Source organism: Salvelinus alpinus, chromosome 10 (assembly GCF_045679555.1).
Source record: "Salvelinus alpinus chromosome 10, SLU_Salpinus.1, whole genome shotgun sequence".
NCBI classification, from domain to species: Eukaryota; Metazoa; Chordata; class Actinopteri; order Salmoniformes; family Salmonidae; genus Salvelinus; species Salvelinus alpinus.
Genome location: NC_092095.1, coordinates 51545218 through 51570431, shown reverse-complemented (window position 1 = coordinate 51570431; position 25214 = coordinate 51545218). Strand labels below are relative to the sequence as shown.

Sequence of the window (25214 nt, the reverse complement as noted above, 5' to 3'; positions counted from 1 at the left end):
TGAGTCATTGGAGCATGTCTGGATCAACCAATCAGCTCCATCAAACTACAACAGACAGAGCAACAATCCTACAAATTATACTCTACAAATCAATTTAGAAATTAAAGAGCGAAAGAGTGGCATTGATATAATCCTAGCTTTGCTTTGAGTGATGTAGTATAGACCCCTTTCTAACCCAGGGATTAGGGTTGAGCTGGGGAGTGGACATGAAGCTATGGTTAGGGTTATGGTTGAGGCTAAGGTTAGGGTTGAGCTGGGGAGTGGACATGAAGCTATGGTTAGGGTTATGGTTGAGGCTAAGGTTAGGGTTGAGCTGGGGTGTGGACAAGAAGCTATGGTTAGGGTTATGGTTGAGGCTAAGGTTAGGGTTGAGCTGGGGTGTGGACAAGAAGCTGAGCTGAGGTCTAGCTGGCCATTGTGAGCTCAGTCATGCTGCTGTGACAGTCAGGGTGGACACAGCCTCCCAGAAACCTCTCTCCTCTCACTCTGGAACACAATCTGAACCAAATACCAGACCCCACACCAGGACCTGTGACAGCCCATTCTGGAGAGGGAGGGAGGGGGGATGAGAGACGGAGAGACAGAGACACAGAAGGGAAGAGATGGGTAGAGACGGAAAGAGGGGAGGGTATATAGAGGATTTGAGGGAGGGGATATGAGGGGGTAGGTACTACAAATAGCCAGAGTGAGTCCTGTGTGTCCCTCAGTCAGCCTCCCTGCTTTAGTCCACTCCAGCAGCCATCCCAGACCTTTCTCCTGCTCCAGCCCAGACCCTTCTCCTGCTCCAGCTCAGACCCTTCTCCTGCTCCAACCCAGACCCTTCTTCAGCTCCATCCCAGACCCTTCTTCAGCTCCAGCCCAGACCCTTCTCCTGCTCCACCATGAGCTCCTACCGCTCCTCTGCTCAGTCGGCCCAGTCTGGCTCCTCCTACCGCCGCACCTTTGGCGCAGGGTACAGCCCTGCCATGTCACATTCCCTCTATAGTAGCCGGGGCTCGGGCGGGGGCCTCGGACTCGGACATGGTGGCTCCGGGCACATCTCCTCCCGGGTCTACGAAGTCACCAAGACCTCCGCCTCGCCCTCTTACTCCGGCTACCGCACCTCGTCTCACTTCGGCGGACCTGTGATGTCATCGACCGCACACGGTTCGCGGTCCTACGCGGGGATGGGGGAGACGCTGGACTTCAACCTGGCCGACGCAGTGAACCAGGAGTTCCTCCACACGCGCACCAACGAGAAGGTCGAGCTGCAGCACCTGAACGACCGCTTCGCCAGCTACATTGAGAAAGTTCGCTTCCTGGAGCAGCAGAACGCTACGTTGGTGGTGGAGATTGAGAGGCTGCGGGGGCGTGAACCCACACGCATCGCCGACCTGTACGAAGAGGAGATGAGGGAGCTGCGTCGCCAGGTGGAGGCCTTGACCAATCAGAGGAGCCGTGTCGAGGTGGAGAGGGACAACCTGGGAGAAGACTTGGACAAACTCAAACTCAGGTAGGAAAGCGGGGGAGAAGGGAGGAAGAGTAGGGGAGAAATATGGCAACTAGAAGTTACTGTGAAACTACTGATGTAAATAGGACTTTATAAATACATTTGATTGATTGAATAATTGCTCAGTTGACGTTAGACTGCAGGGGTGTAGTTTCTGATTGGTGGATAAGTGGATGAAGGAGAGGATCATGGGTAAGATTAGAGAGAGGAGAACACTAGAAGTGTAGATCCTAGTATAAAGTAAGCGTGACATTTCAGCCACCAAAAGCAGCATTGATATCACGGCTTGTTCATGCATACAGTCCCCTGGGATTTCAGTCAGCGCCTCTCGATTAGCTGTTGGGGGTTAGCTGGTTTGTTTGTTGTGGTTACAGCAAGTATTTTTAAACTTGGTCATATCGCTCAGTACAAGTGGACTGATTGTGAGGTGCTGTTGAAGACGATGTGTATTTGGATTCTTACAGCAAGTAAAACAGGAAGTGTTTCCGCCTTACTGCCATTTGCATAGCTGCGAGATCAGCATGCCTCCTCTGCTGTTGAAGTGTCGGCCTAGATGACACATTGAATACGCAGTGTATGTATGGGGTTGAGCGGCAGCACAGAATCTTCCGTGACATTCTCATTCAGCCCGCGAAACAGGAGAGAAGCACGAGGGATTAATAAAGACTGGCGAAGAAAGAGAGAGGCACACAAGAGCAGAGTGGGAGAGTCTTGTCCCAACTCCAGTGGACCTTTAATTAAGGCAACAAGATCCATCCCCCACCTAACCCTAAAGGACTAGACCCAGCCTCCTTCTGAAGGACTAGACCCAGCCTCCTTCTCACATTAGGGTATGGTCTAAGCCTCTAGCCCTTACAGAGGCATGTCCTTACCGTCGCTTGCCGGCGCCACGGGTCTGACTCTATAAAAGGCCAGGAATGAAAACATCTGTATTCAGACAGATACAATCCAGATCTCGCTATCTGTCAGTACGGCCTCTTGGCGTCTACAGCTGGAATTCAAAATGGGACATGGGTTTGGATTATCACCACATTTGCACGTTAGATCCACACGGCAGTCTTAAAGTCCATATCAAACTATTTCCGGGTGGCAAATCACTTGTTATTGGACAGGTGACTCGCCTAGTTAAATAAAGGTTCAATAAAAAAAAATACTAAATTAAAGGTGCGGACACATAAAAGACACAGTTGTGGTCGGGTCTCACTCCATCTCTTTGTTCGACTGTGTATCCAGACTGCAGGAAGAGATCCTTCAGAGGGAGGACGCAGAGAACAACCTGGCTGCTTTCAGAGCTGTGAGTTGAACACTATTAATCAACACAGGTTATGAATATGATAACATGTTCATGTCTCACTACTAGTATTTTCCTTCCTTTTAATCTAAATGTAGACCGGATAGTCACTTGAACTGCCACACCGCTGGGCACAGACGTCAGTCGGTTCAACGCTAAGATTTTTTTGGTGATTTGTCAGCTAAAAGAAATCACTATATCATTGGATTTAGGTTAAAAGTTGGGTGGGAAAAAAAGACGAAATGCCCCTTAGTTTCCCACGTTGATTCAACGTCATCACATTTATTTCTGGGGTTGAAATGACGTGGGAACAATGTTGATTCAATCAGTTTTTGCCCAGTGAGATGCCTGTTGAATTCATCTACTCTAACGTCTGCCTGTTCTAGGATGTTGATGCTGCCACTCTGGCCCGTCTAGACTTGGAGAGACGCATCGAGACGCTACAGGAGGAGATCGCCTTCCTCAAGAAGATTCACGAGGAGGTGCGTTACTCAGTCTGTGTATTTTAATGTGCTATGTGTTACTACAGTTGGTCTGTCTGTCTGTCAGTGCATCTAGTCATTGGTCATTCCATCTGTCTGTCTGTCTCTCTGTGGTAGGAATGAACAAAGACACACACACACACACACATATACACACCACACACATATACACACACACACACACACACACACACACACACACACACACACACACACACACACACACACACACACACACACACACACACACACACACACAATCTCTGCCGGCGCAGTGGGCAGTTGGCACTGGGCCTGTGGGCTGCTGTACGAGGTCTGTGTAATCTCCTACAACAGACTCATTACTCTCTGAGACAGGAGTGGATACACACAAACCAAATCAAATCAAGGTTTGTGCCACATGCTTTGTAAACAACAGGTGTGGACTAATGGTGAAATGCTGACTCAGAGCCCTTCCCAACAACGCAGAGAGAAAGAAAATAGAGAAATAATAGAAAAGTCAAACACGTAATAATAGAAGTAATAACAGATACACAATGAGTAATGATAACTTGGCTGTATACAAGGGGTACCAGTACCGAGTCCATGTGCAGGGGAACAAGGTAATTGAGGTGGATATGTACTGTACATATAACTAGGAATAAAGTGACAGATAATAAACAGTAGCAGCAGCGTATGTGATGAGTCAAAAGGGTCAATGCAGATAGTTAAATAGTTAACCAATAGCTACACAGACTAACTATTTAGCAGACACTCACACAGTCTTATAAAAGGTGTGTGTGCGTGTGTGTGTGTGTGTGTGTGTGTGTGTGTGTGTGCTTCTTAACAGACAACGGAGAAGAGAAATCTGCAGAAACCTTAACCTTTTCACCTCTCCTACTCTCTCTCCTTCTCCAACTCCCCTCCTTCTTCTCCTCCTCCGGCTTCTTCCACTTTAAACCTATTGACCTCCCCCCTCCTCTCTACTTCACCTCACCCCTCCCTCCTCTCTACCTCTCCCCACCTCCACCCCCCTCCACTCCTCACCTGCAGGAGATCCGTGAGATGCAGTCCCAGATGCAGGAGACCCAGGTGCAGATCCAGATGGACATGTCCAAGCCAGACCTGACAGCTGCCCTCAGGGACATCAGGGCCCAGTACGAGGGCATCGCAGCCAAGAACATCTCGGAGGCCGAGGAGTGGTACAAGTCTAAGGTGATGGGGGGGGGGGAGACAGAGAGAAAGGGGGAAGGGGGAGAGAGAGGGGGAGGGAATTTGGAGATAGATAGATAGATAGATAGATAGATAGATAGATAGATAGATAGATAGATAGAGAATGAGAGAGAGAGAGAGAGATCAATCAAAATCTTTGATTTACAAGAAAATGTCTCTGGCGCTCTGGGGGGGGGGAGCTTAATTACTGTGATGTCAGACAAAGTGATGTACTTCCTGTAGGTGACAGACCTGAACCAGGCGGTGAACAAGAACAACGAGGCTCTGAAGCAGGCCAAGATGGAGACCATGGAGTTCAGACACCAGCTCCAGTCCTACACCTGTGAGATTGACTCACTTAAAGGCACCGTAAGTCTCTCAGTCTGAATACTATTCTCACGACACCCTTTATTCCTCCTCAAATCCTTCTGTCCTTTCATAAGTCATACCACCACGCTTTCATTCCTCTCCTTCTCATTTTCTTCATTTTGTCCTTGCCTGGTCTGCAAGTTCACTTCCAAGAAACATGACGACACACTTCTCCATGTCAATCTCTTTCTCTAATTTCTCTCCCCCTCCTTTTCTCCCTCTCCCCTCTTCCACCCTCTCAACTCCTCCACCTCACCCCCCCCCCCTCCTCCTACCACTCTCCCATCCTCCCCCTAACCCCCTCTCCCTCCCTGCAGAACGAGTCTCTGATGAGGCAGATGAGAGAGATGGAGGAGCGCCACGGGCGGGAGGCCGGCGGATTCCAGGACACCATTTCCCGTCTGGAGGCTGAGATCGCCAACATGAAGGATGAGATGGCCAGGCACCTGAGAGAGTACCAGGACCTGCTCAACGTCAAGATGGCCCTGGACGTAGAGATAGCAACCTACAGGAAACTGCTGGAGGGAGAGGAGAGCAGGTATGAGGAGGGAGAAGAGGAGAGAGAGGAATGAGGAGAGGAGAGCAGGTTCGATGGGGGAGGAGGAGGAGTGGGGGTAGGTGACAGAGAAGCAGGAGGGAGGCAGGAGAGAGGAATAGAGGAGGGCAGGAGAGAGGAAGGGATAGAGGTGAAAGGGATAGAGGAGGGCAGGAGAGATGGAGATATAGAGATAGAGGGCAGGAGAGATGGAGAGAGAGAGAGAGATAGAGGAGGGCAGGAGAGATGGAGAGAGAGAGATAGAGGAGGGCAGGAGAGATGGCGAGAGAGAGATAGAGGAGGGCAGGAGAGATGGAGAGATAGAGGTAGAGGAGGGCAGGAGAGATGGAGAGATATAGGAGGGCAGGAGATAGGGGGAAGAAAGAGAAGACAATGGCAGGGGGTTGAAGGAGGGCTGAAGGAATAGAGTGAGGAGAAAGGAGGAGAGGGCTGAGGACAGAGAGGTGATGAATTATCTTGTATGACAACGGTATTTGGTATCACTGCTAAAAACTGACATCCCCCTTTACTCTCCCTCTGTAGGATTTCCCTGCCCATACAGAACTATTCCACCATGACTTTCCGTGGTAAGAACAATACACACACACGGGCGCGCGCGCGCGCACACACACACACACACAATGCATTTGTCAAAAACTGCTGCAAAATAAGATGAGTTACAACATCATGCCACAAGAGGGCACAATTGATACAAGTAGCTAAATCTTTTGCGGTTTACTTCAGCAGAAATCAAAAGTGACAGGATGGAACTTCAAATGATTCTCACTTGACCTCTCACTGATGATGCATAAATAGAACCATTCATTAATTGATTTTAAGGGGTGACACAAACAAATTAAAAAGGTGAACAGAGTTGTTGTAAAGAAGATGAATATTAATTATACGGTTGTCTGTCTGGACAGAAACGAGCCCAGAGCATCATCATCGCGTTGCTGAGTCACACTCAAAGAAAAGTGTCCTTATCAAGACCATCGAGACCCGCGACGGAGAGGTAACACACACACTCGCAAGCACACACACACTCTGACAGAGACACATCTGTTTGTAGTGTGAACCTAGAGATAGCTCACTAAAAACACCCACAGACTTGTATTTGAGAGAATATCTAAAATTCCTCTCCCCCCGCTGACAACAATATAATCCACCGAAGGTTTCCCTTCCACCTGACTCAAATTCTCACAAGCCATACTGTTCTACCAACACACATTGTATCTTTCCTAATAGTATAACAGGCTTGTTATCTCACGTCTGATACACCGATCTCCGGCGTTCTCCTCCTCACGTTACAGTAAATGTCTCCTTTGTCTCCCCCTATAGGTGGTCTCTGAGTCAACACAGCACCAGCAGGATATCATGTAACAGACAGCAGAAGAGAAGATGAAGACCGCGGGAAGACAAGACGAAATAAATACGAAAAGGACTTTAACAACTCACCTTGATGGCCCTTAGTTGTTCTTATTTGAAAGACGTTAAGTCTTTAAAGACACAAAAGGTCATTCCCTCAAGTTAAATAGTCAAACAGCTGGGTGACTTCAAGTACGAGCCGACCTGTTTGTAATTTCCTACTACATCTATGTGCACCGTTTGCCTTTATTTATTACTATATATTATACTGTACGTTCTATCACAAGGGTGAAGTTAGTATGAGGAGGGTTCTCAATGGACAGAGAGAAAGAGGAGAGGGGTGAGAAGGGAGAGATGTGTCTGGGCAAAAGGAGATGGGGTATGAAACAGGTGATAGGATAGACAAAATGAAAGATGGAAAGAGGGAATATGGAAGACAATCGCTTATGCTGTTCTGAATGGTGAACCTATAGGTTGGTTAACAAATAAAACAAACAGCGACACACGGTCACCAGATTCAGTCTGCCAGTCTCTGTACCTGTCAAGCATGTTCTGTGTGTGTGTGTGTGTGTGTGTGTGTTGAATTAACAGCCAAAGACATTGTAGAATCACTTTGTTTATCATATATAGGCCCATAAAAACACATGCTTTAATAATAATAATAGTATTAATAATTATACTTTGAATAAGAAGCATGGAATATCACCGGCCTACATTTTTATGAGGCTGCACTCCAGAAGTCAAAAGATGTCAATAATATAATGTCAATAAATTACCTGATAAATAAATATACATACAGTACTTCAGAAAGGACACATTATTTCATACAAATAAAATCAAGTATCCGTAAAATAAATCCATGAGAAAAACTAAAACAATCAAATCAAGCAAGAAATACAAGGAACAGATAAAAGTACAGCAACAGTGTTGTTTATGTACAAGACAGAAGGTCAGAAGAATGCACACCGGAGGGAGACAGTGGGGAGTTACACATCTCTACTGTTTGTGCTGTACCGCCATCTCTGTAATAGCCTGGTCCCAGATCTGCTTGTGCTACCATGCCAACTCCTTGTCACTCATTGTCATGCTAAGCATGTTTGACGAGACATTGAGTGGCAAGGAGTTGACATGATGGCTTAAACAAGACTGGCACTCGGGCTAATTTGATAACACTTCCTATGAATGCGCTCTTCATAATGTATAATAAGCGCATAATAAGTGCTCATGAATATCAATTGAATCTCTACGCATTAAAGTGCATTATACATAGCTCATAAGGCATTATACATGTGCTTATAATGCATTATTAAGAAGCCATTCATGAGAAGTGTTACGAACTCTGCACGTGGTTGTTAGATGTGGGGCTAGAGGGGGATAGGAACCATTGTCTGGTGAGGTGAGGAGGACAATGCCACGGGAGACAGATAAGAGAGGGGGACAGGAACAGGAAGGAACCACTGAGTCATGCAGCCAGGTAGGTTTCCCCTGGAAGATTCTGGGAAAGGAACTTGGATTCTTATACCATGCCCTGACCCACAGCCCAATGGGGCAATCCTAATCATAATAACATCAAGCCTGTATTATATTACCACAGTCCCTTTCACAGTCTGAGTCAAAGACAATAATAAACCATAGACATCATGTCATTTACTGATACACTACAGACAGAATGTTATGACCCATATTCAAAACACCAACGCACATTATGTAGGGGTTCTTTGTTAGGCTATCCTCTGTGACCTGAATGGTCCTCTCTGTAGAGTGGATGGGGAGCGGTCAATACTCTCGTTGTATTGGTCGATCGTTTATTCTGGCCCCTTTCTGTTTTGAACTCTTTACTGACCCCTGACTGACCCTGTGCTGACTTCCTGTAGTGTTCCTTTTGGTAGCGCCTCGGGCATGTTAGACCAATCGCCATCCACTGTTTCCTTACTTGCTCCCTGATTGGTTCACTGTTGTTCTTCTGCTAGACATAGGCCTACCCTCATTCCTATCACAACAACTTTGTTGCCTGTCACTATAATAATATATCACGTTATCATATAGTCTCTCACATCTCTCAGTCAGTGACCACTGCCAATAACCCCTATCCCACCGCTGAATGGTACAGTCCAAGTAAGGGCAATCACAAGGCACCCATAAATCCACCGGATCTCCCAACTTCAGTTAAAGAAGGGGGAGTTCAAACTGCTTTCCAAAGACGGATATCGTCCAGCACCAAGAACGCATAATGCTTCCTCTTAAAAGACACATATTCTTCTCCTTCCCAGGAGGTGATCTGTTGTCGGGCTGGCATGGCACAGAGCAGGGGTGTGTATTACTAGTCAGTTCTCATCAGAAGGTCCCAACTCCATAGAAGGATGGAACCGTAGAAATGCAGTACAAAGGAACTGCCTGTTGACGACAGAGAATGATTTGAAGAATTAAGACGGCCAAGTTATAGACACACTTTTAAAATCTTTTTAAAATCCTGAAGAGAGAGGATTGTAATCCGGTGTCCATGGTAAAACGATGCCTCGTTCGAAACCTGAGCCATGCTTCTTTAAACTGTGTCCTGATGGAGACTGGCTGGAGAGAGAAGCCTCGGGTAACGGTTATCTGTCCATCCAGTTAGAGGCCCTGTATTTCTCTCTCTTTTCACCAGATCCAGTTCCACTGCAGTGTTTGTGGATGTGTGTACAGTATTTTCATGCATGTGGCTGGTGTGCGTGTGAAACAGAAAAAGGAGCTCAGGCCTTTACTATTCACATACTCTGATTGGCTCCAGCATTGTGGTGGGGGAGTGGTCAGTCAGACCTATACTGCAATACAGGCCTACGGCGGTGTGGTCACACCGTTTAAGGGTGTGGTCGGAACAATACTGCAGCACAGGTGGGTTGCGGGTGTGGTCACACCTTTTGGGGGTGTGATGTGGCTGCCAGATTCATACTGCTGTACAGGTTTTTGGGGGTGTGGTCGGACCAGTGGTTAGGGGAGTGTTCAGACTCGTAGTAAGGGGCCTGCAGCCGCAGTGAGGGGCGTGGTGGAGCCACAGTCATAGTCCACATCCACACTGGTGTGAGCCCCTCCTCCCCCCATCAGTCTGCCCCCTCCAGGATACGGCCTAGCCTCCACCTGCCTGTCCCGGAAACTCTGGATGTAACTCTGTAGAGAGAGAGAGAGAAGAGAAGAGAGAGAAGAGAATAGAGAGAAGAGAGAGAAGAGAGAGAGAGCGAGAGAGAGAGAGAGACAGAGAGAGATTTATAGTGCATGTTAGATCAGTGATGAGGGAGCAAGAGAGAGGAAAAGAGAGACAAAAAAATGTGATGAATGCTGATAAGACACTGAGTAAGAAGAGATGAGGAGAATGGACAGAGAAAGAGAGGGAGCACACATGTACACTCACAGGCGATAGGACGTCCCCGTCAAAGCGTCGTATAGGGTTGGGTTTCCTGCGATAGGCGGGCTCGGGGTGCAGGGGTTTGGGAGGGTGAGAGCTGTGGGTGGAGTCTCTCTGTTGCTTGTTCTTCTTCTTCCTGCTGCGGTCCCTCCGCTCCTCCTTTTGACGGATACGCATCAGCTGGACCCGCCGCTGCTGACGACTGATTATCACTGAGAGAGAGGGAGATGGAAGACGGGGTTCAGATATTACACACACATACTGTACACACAGTCAAAGAACACACATACACATGCAATGACACTGTGCAGTTAGCCAACAGATGTTTTAAAACACGCACAAGAACGACCCAACATGCCCTTTGACAGTTGCCCTGCTCCACATGATTGTGTTCTGATTGTGTTCATCTTTTTATTTAGACTAGACAAGCAGAGCCAGGCACCATCTGGCAGCCAGGGAGTTCACCAAGCAATAATCTGCTTCACTCTCTCTCTCTCTCTCTCTCTTCCCCTTAAGCTACCTGCTCTTTGTCTCTCCCCCTCCCTCTCTTTTTCTCTTTGTTTCTCACTCTTATTCTCATCTTTGCTTACATTCGGGCGGCAGGTAGCCTAGTGGATAGAGCGTTGTGCCAGCAACCGGAATGCTGGATTGAATCCCCGAGTTGACGAGGTCAAAATCTGGCGTCCTGCCCCTGAGCAAGGCACTTAACCCACTGTTCCCCGGGCGCCGAAGACGTGGATGTTGATTAAGGCAGCCCCCCGCACCTCTCTGATTCAGAAGGGTTGGGTTAAATGCGGAAGACACATTTCAGTTGAATACATTCAGTTGGACAACTGACTAGGTATCCCCCTTTCCTTTCAAGCACCTCTCTCTCTCTCTCTAATAAATAGCTATGTGACTCTCAAAATAAAAAGTCCACAACCTTTAGCATTGACGTCAGTGTAACCTCTCCAGCCCCAGATCTCAGACTCACCCTTGGTGTGGGAGTATCCCTCTGCTGTCACCTTCCACTGTATTAGCACCCCCAGGAGCGTCAGAACAGGCCACACCCCCAGCACCACCCAGGTGATCCAGCAGACGGGTCTCCCTCTGGGCGCTGCTTTCACCCTCTCATACAGGTACAACTCCAGGGCAAACAGCTCCACAAAGTAGTCCAGCGCCACGGTGATCACCGCTGCCCCGAACACGGCCGTGGACACGGTGGTGAAGAAACGCTGCCATTGGAGGGTGAGAACGGCGAACAGCATGCCCAGGCCGAGCAGCACCCCCAGGGGGACCCAGACCGACCTCGGGGGGCTGTTCGACAGCTCTTCCATGCCCACCAGGGTAGCCACAGCCACCAAGAGGCCCAGGAGGAGACCCACCATGAAGAGACCCACGGAGCGAACCAGCATGGTGACCAGGCCGCAGAGGGTGCCGATGCCCAGGCCGATGCCCACAGAGGCCTCAACACTGAGCTGGGTGTCCAGGACGCGCTCCTTATAACACAACATGAAGATGACGATGGAGCCGAACATCAGGCCCGTCAGGAACATCACCGCCTTGAAACAACGGTACCCTGAGGAGAGAGAGAGACAGGGAGTTTTGTCTTGAGCATAGAGATCCACCATATTGTGTTCCATTTAATTCTGCGGTCTTGAGATTGTCTTGTTTGACCATCTCTGTCATATGTTTACCTTGGCAATGTACATAAATGTACCAAGTCAATAGTTTTACTCAATTAAATTGGATTGGGAAAGCGAGAGACACATTTTTATCTGAGAGAGAGAAAGAGAGAGATGGGGGCGAGAAAGAAAGAGAGAGAAAGAGAGAGAGAGAGAGAGAGAGAGAGGAGATGATTACCCTATGCATAGCCCCGGAGCGGCTAAATTCTCCAGAATATTAGCCCAGTGTTGCTTACATAATATCATTACTTGTGCTTCACTTGTAATCCCTGTTTATCATAGTGTCAGAGAGGTTCTGCAGCAGTGACAGATGAACTTTGAGACTAGTGAAAAAACCCTTAGTGTTTCCAAGGAGGAAGGAGCTATGTCCATACTACCGCTACAAAGAATCCCTTTTGCTCACCAAAGAAGCAGTAGATGATGCCGAAGAGGCAACACATGGAGCACACGACGGATGGAACCACTTTATAGCGCCGGCCCGTCTCCTCGCAGCCGTCCAACCGCTCAGGGTTTAGGTCCTGAGGGGGCGGGGCCAGTTTGAGCCCCAGCGTTTGCAGCGTGGACGTCATGGCGACCAGAGAGTGATGGAGTGATGGAGAAAGTGAGAACGAGAGATGGAGGGATTGGGGTTTTCAGGAGAGGGAGGAGTAGGGCAGGGAAGATTAGGGAGCATTTCCCATCCACAAGAATCCACCTGGAGAGAGAGAGAGAGAAGGACAACGTTAGACGTATGCATTTACTATAGTTGTTGCAAAAACCTCCACACACACACAGGTGTGTAAGTAGAGCATTGATCAAGAGTTACAGAGGACAGGCTCCCTCGTGTTTGGATCAGGCATTTAAGTATGAATATCATCTCTCAACACAGTGGAACAAACATCAGAGACACAGTCTTATTGCTCTACACGCATGTTCTTCTATTTGAACAGTGACTGACTCTCTCCCACACAAAGACACCGACATGTGCTTCATTAAAGCTCTCACCCAACGACCTCGTTCCCCTCATTCCCACTCTTCCTCCTTTGTTCTCTCTCTCTCTCTCCCCGTCTCTCTGTCTCTCCAGCCTTCTGTGCGAGGAGGTTTCTGGGTCAGATGTTGGGTTACATAAGGAGCCCAGTGTGTGTTAGTGAGCTAGTCTGACTCTCACTGGAGATATATAGCTCCTTATTGTTCCCAGCATGCACCACTTCACCTCCCCGACACCTCGCTATCGCTCACCCTCACCTAAACCTCCCCCCTCCCCCCGTGCATCTCTCTCTCTCTCTCCTTACTTTCTTTCCTCTCTCTCTCCTCAACTTTCTCTCCCCTTCCATCTCCTTCTCTCTCCCTTTCCCATGGCAGGTTTCATTATTTCTCTCCCAGAAGGTGTGGCTCTGACAGCTACGGGGTTTACTGCAAACAGGTTTCACACCATTTAACATCACAGAGGTGAAGGTGCTGCTTGGGTAGACAGTATTAGCATGTCAGCATTTACCAAGGCCTCTGCATATGCATCAACCAGAAAGCCAGGTGTGTGTGTGTGTGTGTGTTTGTTTCTCTATGTGGCTCAGTGCCAGTGTCAGGCCTGATCAATGGCCCAGCATGAAGCTATGTGTCTGAAGTGATGTGTCATCCACCTGAAGGGAGAGGTTGTCTGAGGCAGAGTAAACACATTGATGTGAATAAACTGAAGCTGCAATAGGTCTCTGTGGGATACCGTGTCTACCGTCCTCTAAAAGGTGGAATTAGAGGAGTAAGGGAGAGCTCTGGGAGAGAACCTAGTGAAACAACAATGGATCCCTGGCTGACTCTACAGGATCAACTTCGATTTATGAAATCCTCCCTGAGGTATGGATTAAAAATAGAATTGTGTTGAGGCCTTCTCTTTTGCACTACGCCAACATGTACTGCGCTAAAACAGGATTGGACAGGACTCGGTGTTTGCAGTAGGTGTGTAGACGACACGATTAGCTATTACGTTATTACATTAAGAAACATGTCTAGCAGGGTTGCTATTTTAGATGGAAGTGGACAAGGAGAATAGGATCTCGCTGTCTTCTTCTGACGCTGACTAAATCCTTCCAAACCCATAAGTCACATCTAGCCCCTAGCTGCTCTCCTCTCATCCAAACATGTTATAATAATAATCATCTTTCCGTGTGGATTACTCCATCTCTGCTGAACACCCGAGAGCGGAATGGAACGCCACTAAGCTGTTCTAGAAGCAGATCCAGGGTTAGAATAGAGAGTTTCTATGTTCACAAGAGATCATCTGTTGAAAAACACAGTTCAGTTGAAAACAGCTTGGCATTCTTCCACAATAACAAATTCCCACTTCCTGTCTATTGTCATGACGACAGGAGGATGTTTGGATTCCGAGCATGTCCTTGTCCAAGTTGCTTGTCTGACCAATGGGAGAGCTGCCTAAACCACCATAGCAACAGTCAGAGAGCCAATCGGTGCCAGTCTGGCTGTTCCTCTCTGTTGGTTAGTATCTCTCCGTCCTCTCCTGTCTACTTGTTCACAGCCTTTCAGCTCTCTCCCTTTGACAAGTCCCCCCTCATGTCAGATGTAAACAATGACTAAAGATACAGAACACACACATAGTGGCCTTGCTGGATTATTTTGCCTCACATTCATCCAGTTGTGACAAAAGACTAGAGTGCGTGTGACAGTGTGAGCCCGAATCACACGGGGAGATGTCCGTCAACGGCGTGAAATTGGTGTGCGAGAGCAGCGAGCGTCAATTCACATACACTGCGTAGCTAGCTCACGAACGTGAGGAGAGTTGTAGCTTGTAAACCTGAGCCGTTTATAAAGAACTAGATAAGTCTCGTTTCTTCTTTCTACATAACAGTATTCTAAATCCGAGTTCCTCAAGTTATCCAGCCGTAGCCTGCCTAGGCTATATGTCAAGCTATGGTCGGTATCAACACAGGTAGGCAGCAATTGTTTCACTGATAATGAGAAACCTTAGCATTCAGCCCGATACATTTTAAACTACATATTTAGTCTACTTAGCACAGGGAAGATAACAATTCCTTTTAATTCTTTTATTTTTATTTTTACAAACGACCCATTCCATCTTTAGACCACATTTGATTAATTCGAACCAAGGCACTTGCTAACCATGGACTTTGTTTGAGCTTTATTAATCAAATCGGCTGCAAGCCGATGCCAAAACTAGAGGCTGGTGTGAAAGTGTGGAATAGTGTTAGATCCTAAATTTAGTCCCAGCCATTTAAGCTCCATATGGAGTGTCTATATCCACTGGTGATTGTCTGGACAGGGTGGAAACTGCAAACACACTCATTGAACGGCTTTCCACGTCATATATTTTTAGAACATAATCAATCTAGTAACTGGCGTTTTTCCTGGTCAGGTCACAGGTTCAGGGCAAACTCAGGATCTAAGAACATCATATGATAGAGGGCAATGTGGTGTGGATAAAACCTTGGTATATATACTGTAGGTGCTGTGAAGTGTAGCAGCCTATCCTGTGAGATGGGTGGAGTCTGTCCACTGCCCAGAAGCATCATGTTCTAGTCTAGCAGACAGCCAGCTGTGTTAATCCCCAACAGGCCTGTGTGTGTGTGTACTGTCTATGACTTCCCCTCAGCCAGCGGGGCAACCAGAGCAGACAGCTGTACTCGCCGACATCATCTCATCTGACAGATGCTCAAATCTACTCAGCCATATGTTAACAGACAGCATTAATATAGCTGCTGTGAACCCCCTTTATGTGGTGTCTGCTGGTCAAATTAGAGACTTCACCAAATGGACTGTGGGCTTTACAGGTCAACCTTGTCATAGGAAAACGACATACAGTGGGGCAAAAAAAGTATTTATTCAGCCACCAATTGTGCAAGTTCTCCCACTTAAAAAGATGAGAGAGGCCTGTAATTTTCATCATAGGTACACTTCAACTATGACAGACAAAATGAGAAAAGAAAATCCAGAAAATCACATTGTAGGATTTTTTATTAATTTATTTGCAAATTATGGTGGAAAATAAGTATTTGGTCACCTACAAACAAGCAAGATTTCTGGCTCTCACAGACCTTCATAAATATATTTACATTTGTTTAACACTTTATTTGGTTACTACATGATTCCATGTGTTATTTCATAGTTTTGAGGTCTTCACTATTATTCTGTAATGTAGAAAATAGTACAAATAAAGATAAACCCTGGAATGAGTAGGTGTGTCCAAACTTTTGACTGGTACTGTATATATATATATATATATATATATATATATATATATATATATGTGTGTGTGCGTGTCTGTACAGAGGGATGACAGTGAAAGGGATGGTATCTCTGTACAATAGCCCTGCCATTTCTGATTGATTCTAGTGGGGTGGGGAGAGAGGGGCTAGGAGGGACAGGAAGCCATGGCTTTAGTCAGCCCCAGATCATCTTGCTGAGCGCCTCAGCAACATGGAGATGAATATGTTTGACTGTATGTGTGCGTGTCTGCAACGCTCATAAGCCTCATTCACGAACAGGACCAATCTCTATAGTACTCTCTGAGAGAGTTGCTCTTAGCTGCTTCTACACCTGCATTGCTTGCTGTTTGGGGTTTTAGGCTGGATTTCTGTACAGCACTTTGTGACATCGGCTGATGTAAAAAGGGGCTTTATAAATACATTTGATTGATTGATTGATTGATGTGTGGCACCACAGTATAGTGACTGGCTGTATGTTTAGGATGGAAATGTCAGTGCTTCTGTATAAATGTCATCAAAGAATGTCCTTCAAGAAGAGGGCTGACTAACAATGTGGGTGAGAATTCTAACAAAGTCTTCCGTCAGTCTCATTTAGATACAACAATGATCAGTACTGAATGTGTATGTGGGTGACTATATTTCTGCATCTGCGCCACAGTCATCGTGACTGATGCCTAGCCAAAGCGTGTACCAAATAAGTAGCCCAGTGAATGACTGGAGATACGCTGACACACACACAGTCCGGATCCCCCCCCCCCCCCCCCCCTTCCCCCGCACAGCCCACTCAAGCCACCTCCTCTTCCTGTAAAGCTGTTGTCGTGCTACATACTGGCAGTGCAGTCTGGGGGTGATGTAACCAAAGATGTAACCATGCTGACTGGTGACTACCCACAACCCACCGTACAGGAACTGGACTCGCTCCAGTCTCCACACACACACACACAACCAGCAGGACATCAGCTGCATCCCAAATGGCACTCTATTCCCAATATACTGCACTACTTTTGACCTGAGCCCAGTGCACTAAATAGAGAATAGAGTGCCATTTGGTACGCAGACATAATATAATACTCATCCTCCTACGTCTCCACAGACACCTTTTGATATATGTTTAAGGACAGTATGTACCTTGGTGTGGGGGGGGGGGGGGGGGGTGTGTGTGTGTGTGTGTGAGAGGGAGAGTGGCTGCCTCCATTACTCCATTAGCAGATTGCACTAACCTATTTAGTCATCTCAGTGTTCTTGTCAATACAAAACAAATGTGTCACTACAGATGACAGTCTCTCTCGTTCTCACAGTGACACAGTGTCGTGAGAAGAACACTAGTGGACATGTCACCGTGTATGATCATCCCACTGTAGTGAGTGGGCAACAGCTGTGACACGTGTGATACCCAGCACAGGCTTGGCTTCCAATGCCAACCATATATATAACCTTTATTGAAACTAGGCGAGTCAGTAAAGAACAAATTCTTATTTACAATGACGGCCTACCCCCCGGCCAAACCCGGACGACGCTGGGCCAATTATGCGCAGCCCTTATGGGACTCCCAATCACAGCCGGATGTGATACAGCCTGGATTCGAACCAGGGACTGTTGCACTGAGATGCAGTGCCTTAGACCGCTGCGCCACTCGGGAGCCATATAGCATAACTCTCATATGTACGACCCCGCATACACTCTACATCTCTTTGTAGCATTTCCCAAGAACATGGGGTGAGAGCAGGAAGTGAATTGTATGAATGAGACCGGAGACGACACAGAGGAAAGAAAAGAAAGGGTGAATAAAAGTGAAAAAGGAGAACAAGAAAAATAAATAAAAGCAAGATAAAGAAAGATAGAAGGCCAGATCTACCAATGGGCTCGCCATTCCCCAGTGCTTGCTTACATAACCACGTCATAATGCATTACTCACTATGTTACTGTGTTGCTGCTGCTGTGGGCTTTAGTCTGTCGCTGCTACTAAATGTCTTTTATAGACTTCATCAGATGTTTTCTCACTGTGTTAATGCTGCTGTGGGCTTCTGGTCTGTCGCTGCTACTGAATGTCTTCATAGTGTTCCCCAGATGTTTTCCCACTGTGTTAATGCTGCTGTGGGCTTCTGGTCTGTCGCTGCTACTAAATGTCTTCATAGTGTTCCCCAGATGTTTTCCCACTGTGTTAATGCTGCTGTGGGCTTCTGGTCTGTCGCTGCTACTGAATGTCTTCATAGTGTTCCCCAGATGTTTTCCCACTGTGTTAATGCTGCTGTGGGCTTCTGGTCTGTCGCTGCTACTGAATGTCTTCATAGTGTTCCCCAGATGTTTTCCCACTGTGTTAATGCTGCTGTGGGCTTCTGGTCTGTCGCTGCTACTAAATGTCTTCATAGTGTGCCCCCGATTTTTTCCCGCTGTGTTAATGCTGCTGTGGGCTTCTGGTCTGTCGCTGCTACTGAATGTCTTCAAAGTGTTCCCCAGATGTTTTCCCACTGTGTTAATGCTGCTGTGGGCTTCTGGTCTGTCGCTGCTACTGAATGTCTTCAAAGTGTTCCCCAGATGTTTTCCCACTGTGTTAATGCTGCTGTGGGCTTCTGGTCTGTCGCTGCTACTAAATGTCTTCATAGTGTTCCCCAGATGTTTTCCCACTGTGTTAATGCTGCTGTGGGCTTCTGGTCTGTCGCTGCTACTGAATGTCTTCATAGTGTTCCCCAGATGTTTTCCCACTGTGTTAATGCTGCTGTGGGCTTCTGGTCTGTCGCTGCTACTGAATGTCTTCATAGTGTTCCCCAGATGTTTTCCCACTGTGTTAATGCTGCTGTGGGCTTCTGGTCTGTCGCTGCTACTAAATGTCTTCATAGTGTTCCCCAGATGTTTTCCCACTGTGTTAATGCTGCTGTGGGCTTCTGGTCTGTCGCTGCTACTGAATGTCTTCATAGTGTTCCCCAGATGTTTTCCCACTGTGTTAATGCTGCTGTGGGCTTCTGGTCTGTCGCTGCTACTGAATGTCTTCATAGTGTTCCCCAGATGTTTTCCCACTGTGTTAATGCTGCTGTGGGCTTCTGGTCTGTCGCTGCTACTGAATGTCTTCATAGTGTTCCCCAGATGTTTTCCCACTGTGTTAATGCTGCTGTGGGCTTCTGGTCTGTCGCTGCTACTAAATGTCTTCATAGTGTTCCCCAGATGTTTTCCCACTGTGTTAATGCTGCTGTGGGCTTCTGGTCTGTCGCTGCTACTGAATGTCTTCAAAGTGTTCCCCAGATGTTTTCCCACTGTGTTAATGCTGCTGTGGGCTTCTGGTCTGTCGCTGCTACTAAATGTCTTCATAGTGTTCCCCAGATGTTTTCCCACTGTGTTAATGCTGCTGTGGGCTTCTGGTCTGTCGCTGCTACTGAATGTCTTCATAGTGTTCCCCAGATGTTTTCCCACTGTGTTAATGCTGCTGTGGGCTTCTGGTCTGTCGCTGCTACTGAATGTCTTCATAGTGTTCCCCAGATGTTTTCCCACTGTGTTAATGCTGCTGTGGGCTTCTGGTCTGTCGCTGCTACTGAATGTCTTCATAGTGTTCCCCAGATGTTTTCCCACTGTGTTAATGCTGCTGTGGGCTTCTGGTCTGTCGCTGCTACTGAATGTCTTCATAGTGTTCCCCAGATGTTTTCCCACTGTGTTATTGCTGCTGTGGGCTTCTGGTCTGTCGCTGCTACTGAATGTCTTCATAGTGTTCCCCAGATGTTCTCTCACTGTTTTGGAGCTAGGAGGACAATTCGTGTGCTTTTCAAAAAACACAATGAAGCAAGCGCACACATTTTCTTCAGGAAATATACACTTTCACGTTCGATTTATTCCATCGGGTGAAACTACATTTTTATGTCCAATCCCACAGTCACAGATACAAAATGGCGGCTGTGTAGCCGGTCACGTTCCTTTTTTGCTTCTGATCTCCTCCTTCATCAACTTCATAATCAGTAGTCTGATCAAGTAAAGATTGCATCATTCCATTCTCTCTCTCTCTCGTTTCCTCGGTCTCTCCCTTCCCCTATCGGTAGCTACAGATATCTTTGGGTTCGCCGGTCTTACCTCTTGTTCTCTCCCCAATTGAATTAAGGGCACAACCAAAAGAAACAACCTAGTGCAGCAGACACGAGGTTATGTAGAACGTTTTGAGGTCAATGAAGCCTGGCTGGTCCCAGATCTGTTTCTCCTCTTTTGCCAACTCCTTATGGAATTGTTATGCCAAACATGTTTGGCTCGACAATGACACCAAAGGAGTTGGCAAGAGCAGAAACAGATCTGGGACCAGCCAGGCTAGGATGAATGAATGATGCCCACGTAACTGAAGGAAGGCCAAAGAACTACTGTGAGAATTCCGTGAGGTGTGTGTGTGACAGACCGAGCTCACAGATTAAGATCACACACTTCCTATCAGAGCCAAGTTCCGATGAAGAGCTATAACTCGTGGAATTGGACACAAGGGTTTAGCGGCGATAACAGTGACAGTTATCAATCAATATAGCTGTTCAATTCAACCCCGAACCTCTGAAGCCGCCCGCACATGTCGATCAATATCCATCACTGATGTCTGACTGACTGTGGTCGCTGTGGAAACGCGACAGGCTGCGCCACCGTGGTAACTAGGACAGCCGTGGTGGCAAGAGAGATCATTGGTGTGTATGTCAACTTCATAAAGAGGGCACAGTGAGAGACAGACAGTCCTGTAAGAGCCAGGCTGCTGTGTCGGGGCACCATAGGGACAATGAGAAACACTTGAGGGGGCAGTAGATAGTGATTCAACTAAAAATGTAAAATCCTACCAGAGAAAGGAGACATGGTGTTAGACTTGGCCACTTCAGGCTCGTTGTTGGCCTATTTATTTGTCCTCTGGCTCTGGTTTTGATACTAGGCCCAGGCAGAGCTTCTCCGTGGAGGCCCAGGCAGAGTGGTGTGGACCTGGGTTAGACGAGGATGTCTGGCCTGGGGATCACCTGGTTAGACAGTGGGTGGCCCAAAGGTGGCACATAATGGGCAAAATATATAGGATCCTACTTCAGTAAATCCTGCCTGGTATAGCAGATAATGGCGTAGTGACAGCAACTGTCACGTAGACCCAATTGGCTCTCATCAATGGGTCAGCTAGCCCATCAGACTGGATGGACTAGAAATCTCTTCATTCTGCCCATAAAAGGGGGTGGTGATGGTGGGGTGGATCCGGGGGCAGATAGAGAGAGAACGATGTGTTTATCTATGAGAGCTTTGTGTGTCAGTGGACATGGCCATGAATGCTACCAATTGTTTTCCCCAGCAGACTGCGGAGGCTGCAGCTCCTACACTCTCTCTGGGATGGAGTTCCTTTGGAGTCGTTAATGAACTGAACAGATCACTTAACGCATCTCTCAAAAGAGACCCAGGCAGTCTAGTGGGAATCTAAGGGAGTTGAATTCCTTCTGTGTGTGAACCTAGAAGTGACTTGCAGCGGTTTATTATTCACATAGAAAAGAGTCTCTCTCTCTCTACTGACTCTTCTAATTGAACCGACTCACCTGTATTTATTCATTTATTCACTAGGCCAAATGATTGAGGTCCAGAAACAAGGGCTAGACCTTAGGCAGTTGTAAAACTAAATTCAGCGTATTACTGTTTATGCTCTTCAGACTTATGATTCAGTTAGTCCCAGTCTGTGTCAGTCTGATCTGGTGTGTGTGTGTGTGTGTTCTGAACGAAGACAGATAATGTGATTGGGACCTGCTATCTGTAGCCAGGGGGAAGGAGAGCAGAGGACTGGACTAATGCTATTACAATTCCATCTCATTCACACCCCTCGTGCATACACTCTTCACCTCTCCTCAATTCACCTCCCTTTCCCTTACTCACTCTCTCCATCTCTGTCTGTATCCCACAACTTTTATATTGCGTCTTCTGCTATCATTCCGTCATGCATGTGCATCCCATTCCCCAACTCTCTCCTCTATCACTTCTCCACGTTCTCTCTGCTTTTCTTCCTCCATGTCCCTCGCTCCTTTTGAGTGTGAACGCTGTTATTAGTCTTTACCTAGCGTTGTCATTGTTACATAACTGGGACAGTTGGCCAGCAAAGCCTCCGTCTCCACACCGTCTTCAAGATGCTCCTGCGGTATAGGCCCCTCAGTGTTCACAACACTTCCCTGAACCCCTACACACTCTCTCCCTGTGCACCCCGAGGAAGGAGTTCGATAATATCCCAAAGACATCCCACTCTTGATCATTCAGGAACTGTATCTTGCTGCATAATGATTCACCTCGCCACATCCTCATCCCTCTAAATGTGTGTTTCCTCGTCTCTTTTCTTTTCTTCGCAATGGTTTGAAATGAATGACTGGATGATTTGTTCCTCGAATTCAGAGGCGATGATGGGAAGGGAATGAGAGGAAGTCGTGCACTTAAACTACTGGCAGCCTGACACTTAGCCATCATTCGACCACACACACAGTAAGCAAAAAAAATATCTCTCCGAATTAAGTTATTTAATTTAACGCCTACATAATCTAAAAAATATCTCAGCAGCTCATCAGGACATGGGATTAGAGCATTGTAGCTACGCTCATCTCCATAATTAAAACGAATTCCTTAATCTCCATAAATCTGTGTACAAAAAGGTCACTCACAGAAATAGAGGATTTCAGAATGTAAAACAAAACACCTGTCTGATAAGCACTACGACATTCCTGTTTGTGTGTACGTGTGCATGTCGAGGATGGACTTTTGCTTTTCAGTTCCTTAATTCAGGCTGCACACTCGTATGACCCCTGACCTCTAAACTAGCACGGTCAAATAACAACACAGCAACGACCTCTGTCATGAATCAATCAATCGTCTTCATGAACTCCCTCATCAATGAAGCCATCATGCAATTCAATCAACAGTGATTAATTAATGGAATAAATCCATGCAATTAGACTTGTTTTTGTTGTTAAAAGAACAATGCTTCCATTGGTCGATATGACAACACATGACAGTTAGGATGCCAACAAAGGGTCACGATGAGGACAGATAGACAGCGCTAATTAGATGGTCACTCAGCCACAGTGTTTTGTTCCTATGTAGGTCTATTGACATTGCCTTGCCTGGCCTGTTCTGAGAACGGGTTGGAACAGGACAGGTCAGAGGTCAGGATAATGAAGTGGAACCTGGGTGGTTCAGCTTTCCAATTGGATCAGTGTCAGGGCATGTTTGTTTTCAGGGCACGGCTGTTCCACTGCTGCCATGGAAATCAATGGGCAACGTGCATCTCCACCACTGACAAACACGTGTAAGTGTAACCGATGTGAAATGGCTGGCTAGTTAGCGGTGGTGCGCGCTAATAGCGTTTCAATCGGTGACGTCACTCGCTCAGACCTGAAGTAGTTGTTCCCCTTGCTCTGCAAGGGCCACGGGTTTTGTGACGTGATGGGAAAAGATGCTTCGTGGGTGTCAGTTGTTGATGTGTGCAGAGGGTCCCTGGTTCGAGGCGAGGAGAGAGAAGGAAGCTATACTGTTACATACACCCACACACCTTTCAGTGTGCGTGAGAAAGTAAACATGTCCATGTGTTATCATAGCCTGTGATTTCTCTGGAAGGCAGATGTTTACACTAGGAGATAGAATCTACACTAAACATGAGAGAGGTAGAAAGAGAGAGATATGAAACGAGAGAGACAGACGCCAGATTGTTGTCGACAAGGCTCAAGATGTTGTCTGTTTGTTTGTTTTTCATCTAGGATCATTCAAACCAGTGTGCACCACCAACAGGCTAAGGAGAATCTCACGGCATGAAGGCTGTGGGGTTGACAGATTGACTGCCTCACTAGAATAATAATACACAGACAGCCATACAAGTGATATCCTGTCTGTTAGGCGACAGAGCAGGTAGTATTATCTTCAATGTGTTTACCCTGTGACTCAATGACAACTGGACGCGTTCTTTCCACAACACACCAGTGAGACCCAAAGACTTAGTTTCCCTGAGCTAATAGCCTAGGCTTTAGCTCAGTGGGCTATTCCACAGCATTGAGGTGCCCTGACCTGGCCTGAAACCCAGTCTGTCACTCACACCTCCATAGGCTTAGCCTACCTATCTATTTAGACTGGATGTATGGCGGTGGCATTTCCCTGGTTTGCGCTTTATAATAGATTATGCTATGTTGCCCACGCAACGCGTCTACACCACATTTGTATTGTAATGTAACGGACAATGACCCCGTGATAGAAGCACCATTGAATGGAATCTTTGCACACTTGTGCTTTGTGGACATCATGGACAATGCAGAAATTAAATGATGGAATTGATGCTATTGTGCCGTCGGACTTGTAGAGGTCTGACCTAATTAATTAGACGTAAACAACCATTCCGTAGGATTTGACATTAGCGACCGAACCATAGCGAACCAATTGCCATCGCAGCCGTTGAGTAGCTAGGCCAGTGGAAAACGGTTCGGCCTGGGATGCCCGCGGCATGGAATGTCCATTCGAATGGTTCCTATGATGAGCAAATAAAGACGCGACCCGTCTGCGGCAACTCACCATCGAAAAGCCTCAGCATCCTACGAAGCACTGCCCCAACCATTCTGTCCGCATCTTGTCCAAAAACGACTCCTTCAGCATCCCTCATTTTGATACTCACCCCCTATGAATAGGATAGACAGTCAAAGCCCACAAGGGCGCGACCGATGATTCTAGCTACTCCAGGTAATCCAACGTAGCCAGGCACACAAAACAACTGTAGCCTAATTCAAAAAATATACCGTGACTAGTCTACATTATATAACATATACTATACTTGTATAGCATCATTTTAGAGATGTATCCTACATCTTCGTCCAATCCACATTCGAGGCTTTGCAGAGTGCTGCCGACAAAAATAACATGAGCGTCCAGGGTGTACAGAGGAGACATATCGCATCAGCAGGCTCAATAGGCTCATGCCGGGCCATACCATTCTAGGGAAAAGTGCAGGGCTGGATGGATGAGGATAAGAGGGAGGAAGCGCTCTATAGGACAAAATAATGGAGGACAGTGTGAGATGTTCTGCACACACTTATTTTTTTTTTTTAACTATTCTAAACATCAAATAAATATGAATATTCAACTAAATACATCCAGTGTTCTGAGTTGCCTTACGTAGCTGTGGCTGTGGTCCATGAGCTACTTAATAAATATGTCTAGGTTGGCTATGGGCCTGTAATATAGCCCACATGTGAGATGTCAAATGTAGGCCTAATCATCCATAAAACTGCCCGACAGCATTGGTGCC

The 25214-nt window shown here is 46.9% G+C and overlaps 2 protein-coding genes across 2 annotated transcripts; one reads left to right on the top strand and one right to left on the bottom strand.

The window, feature by feature from the left end:
* The first annotated feature begins 599 nt into the window (after positions 1-599).
* On the top strand, positions 600-7233 carry LOC139532189 (desmin-like). The gene is made up of 9 exons (XM_071329477.1): positions 600-1492; positions 2723-2783; positions 3167-3262; positions 4295-4456; positions 4697-4822; positions 5140-5360; positions 5901-5944; positions 6281-6369; positions 6696-7233. Exons 1-9 carry the CDS (start codon positions 882-884, stop codon positions 6735-6737), a joined length of 1452 nt encoding a protein of 483 aa, XP_071185578.1. The 5' UTR covers positions 600-881; the 3' UTR covers positions 6738-7233.
* Positions 6909-24876, bottom strand: LOC139532191 (transmembrane protein 198-like). The gene is made up of 5 exons (XM_071329493.1): positions 24485-24876; positions 12169-12459; positions 11075-11659; positions 10108-10313; positions 6909-9866 (listed from the first exon to the last, which is right to left on the bottom strand). Exons 2-5 carry the CDS (start codon positions 12332-12334, stop codon positions 9702-9704), a joined length of 1122 nt encoding a protein of 373 aa, XP_071185594.1. The 5' UTR covers positions 12335-12459; positions 24485-24876; the 3' UTR covers positions 6909-9701.
* Between the last annotated feature and the right edge of the window lie 338 nt (positions 24877-25214).

What these genes read in the sequence shown, in the direction of transcription:
- LOC139532189 (XM_071329477.1), top strand. Translation starts at nt 882, where the DNA reads ATGAGCTCCTACCGCTCCTCTGCTCAGTCGGCCCAGTCTGGCTCCTCC. An exon ending in TTGACTCACTTAAAGGCACC is followed by an intron (nt 4,823 to 5,139) that starts GTAAGTCTCTCA and finishes CCCTCCCTGCAG; the next exon opens with AACGAGTCTCTGATGAGGCA. An exon ending in CTGGAGGGAGAGGAGAGCAG is followed by an intron (nt 5,361 to 5,900) that starts GTATGAGGAGGG and finishes CTCCCTCTGTAG; the next exon opens with GATTTCCCTGCCCATACAGA.
- LOC139532191 (XM_071329493.1), bottom strand. Translation starts at nt 12,334, where the DNA reads ATGACGTCCACGCTGCAAACGCTGGGGCTCAAACTGGCCCCGCCCCCT. An exon ending in GGGATACTCCCACACCAAGG is followed by an intron (nt 10,314 to 11,074) that starts GTGAGTCTGAGA and finishes CCTCTCTCTCAG; the next exon opens with TGATAATCAGTCGTCAGCAG. An exon ending in ACGGGGACGTCCTATCGCCT is followed by an intron (nt 9,867 to 10,107) that starts GTGAGTGTACAT and finishes CTCTCTCTACAG; the next exon opens with AGTTACATCCAGAGTTTCCG.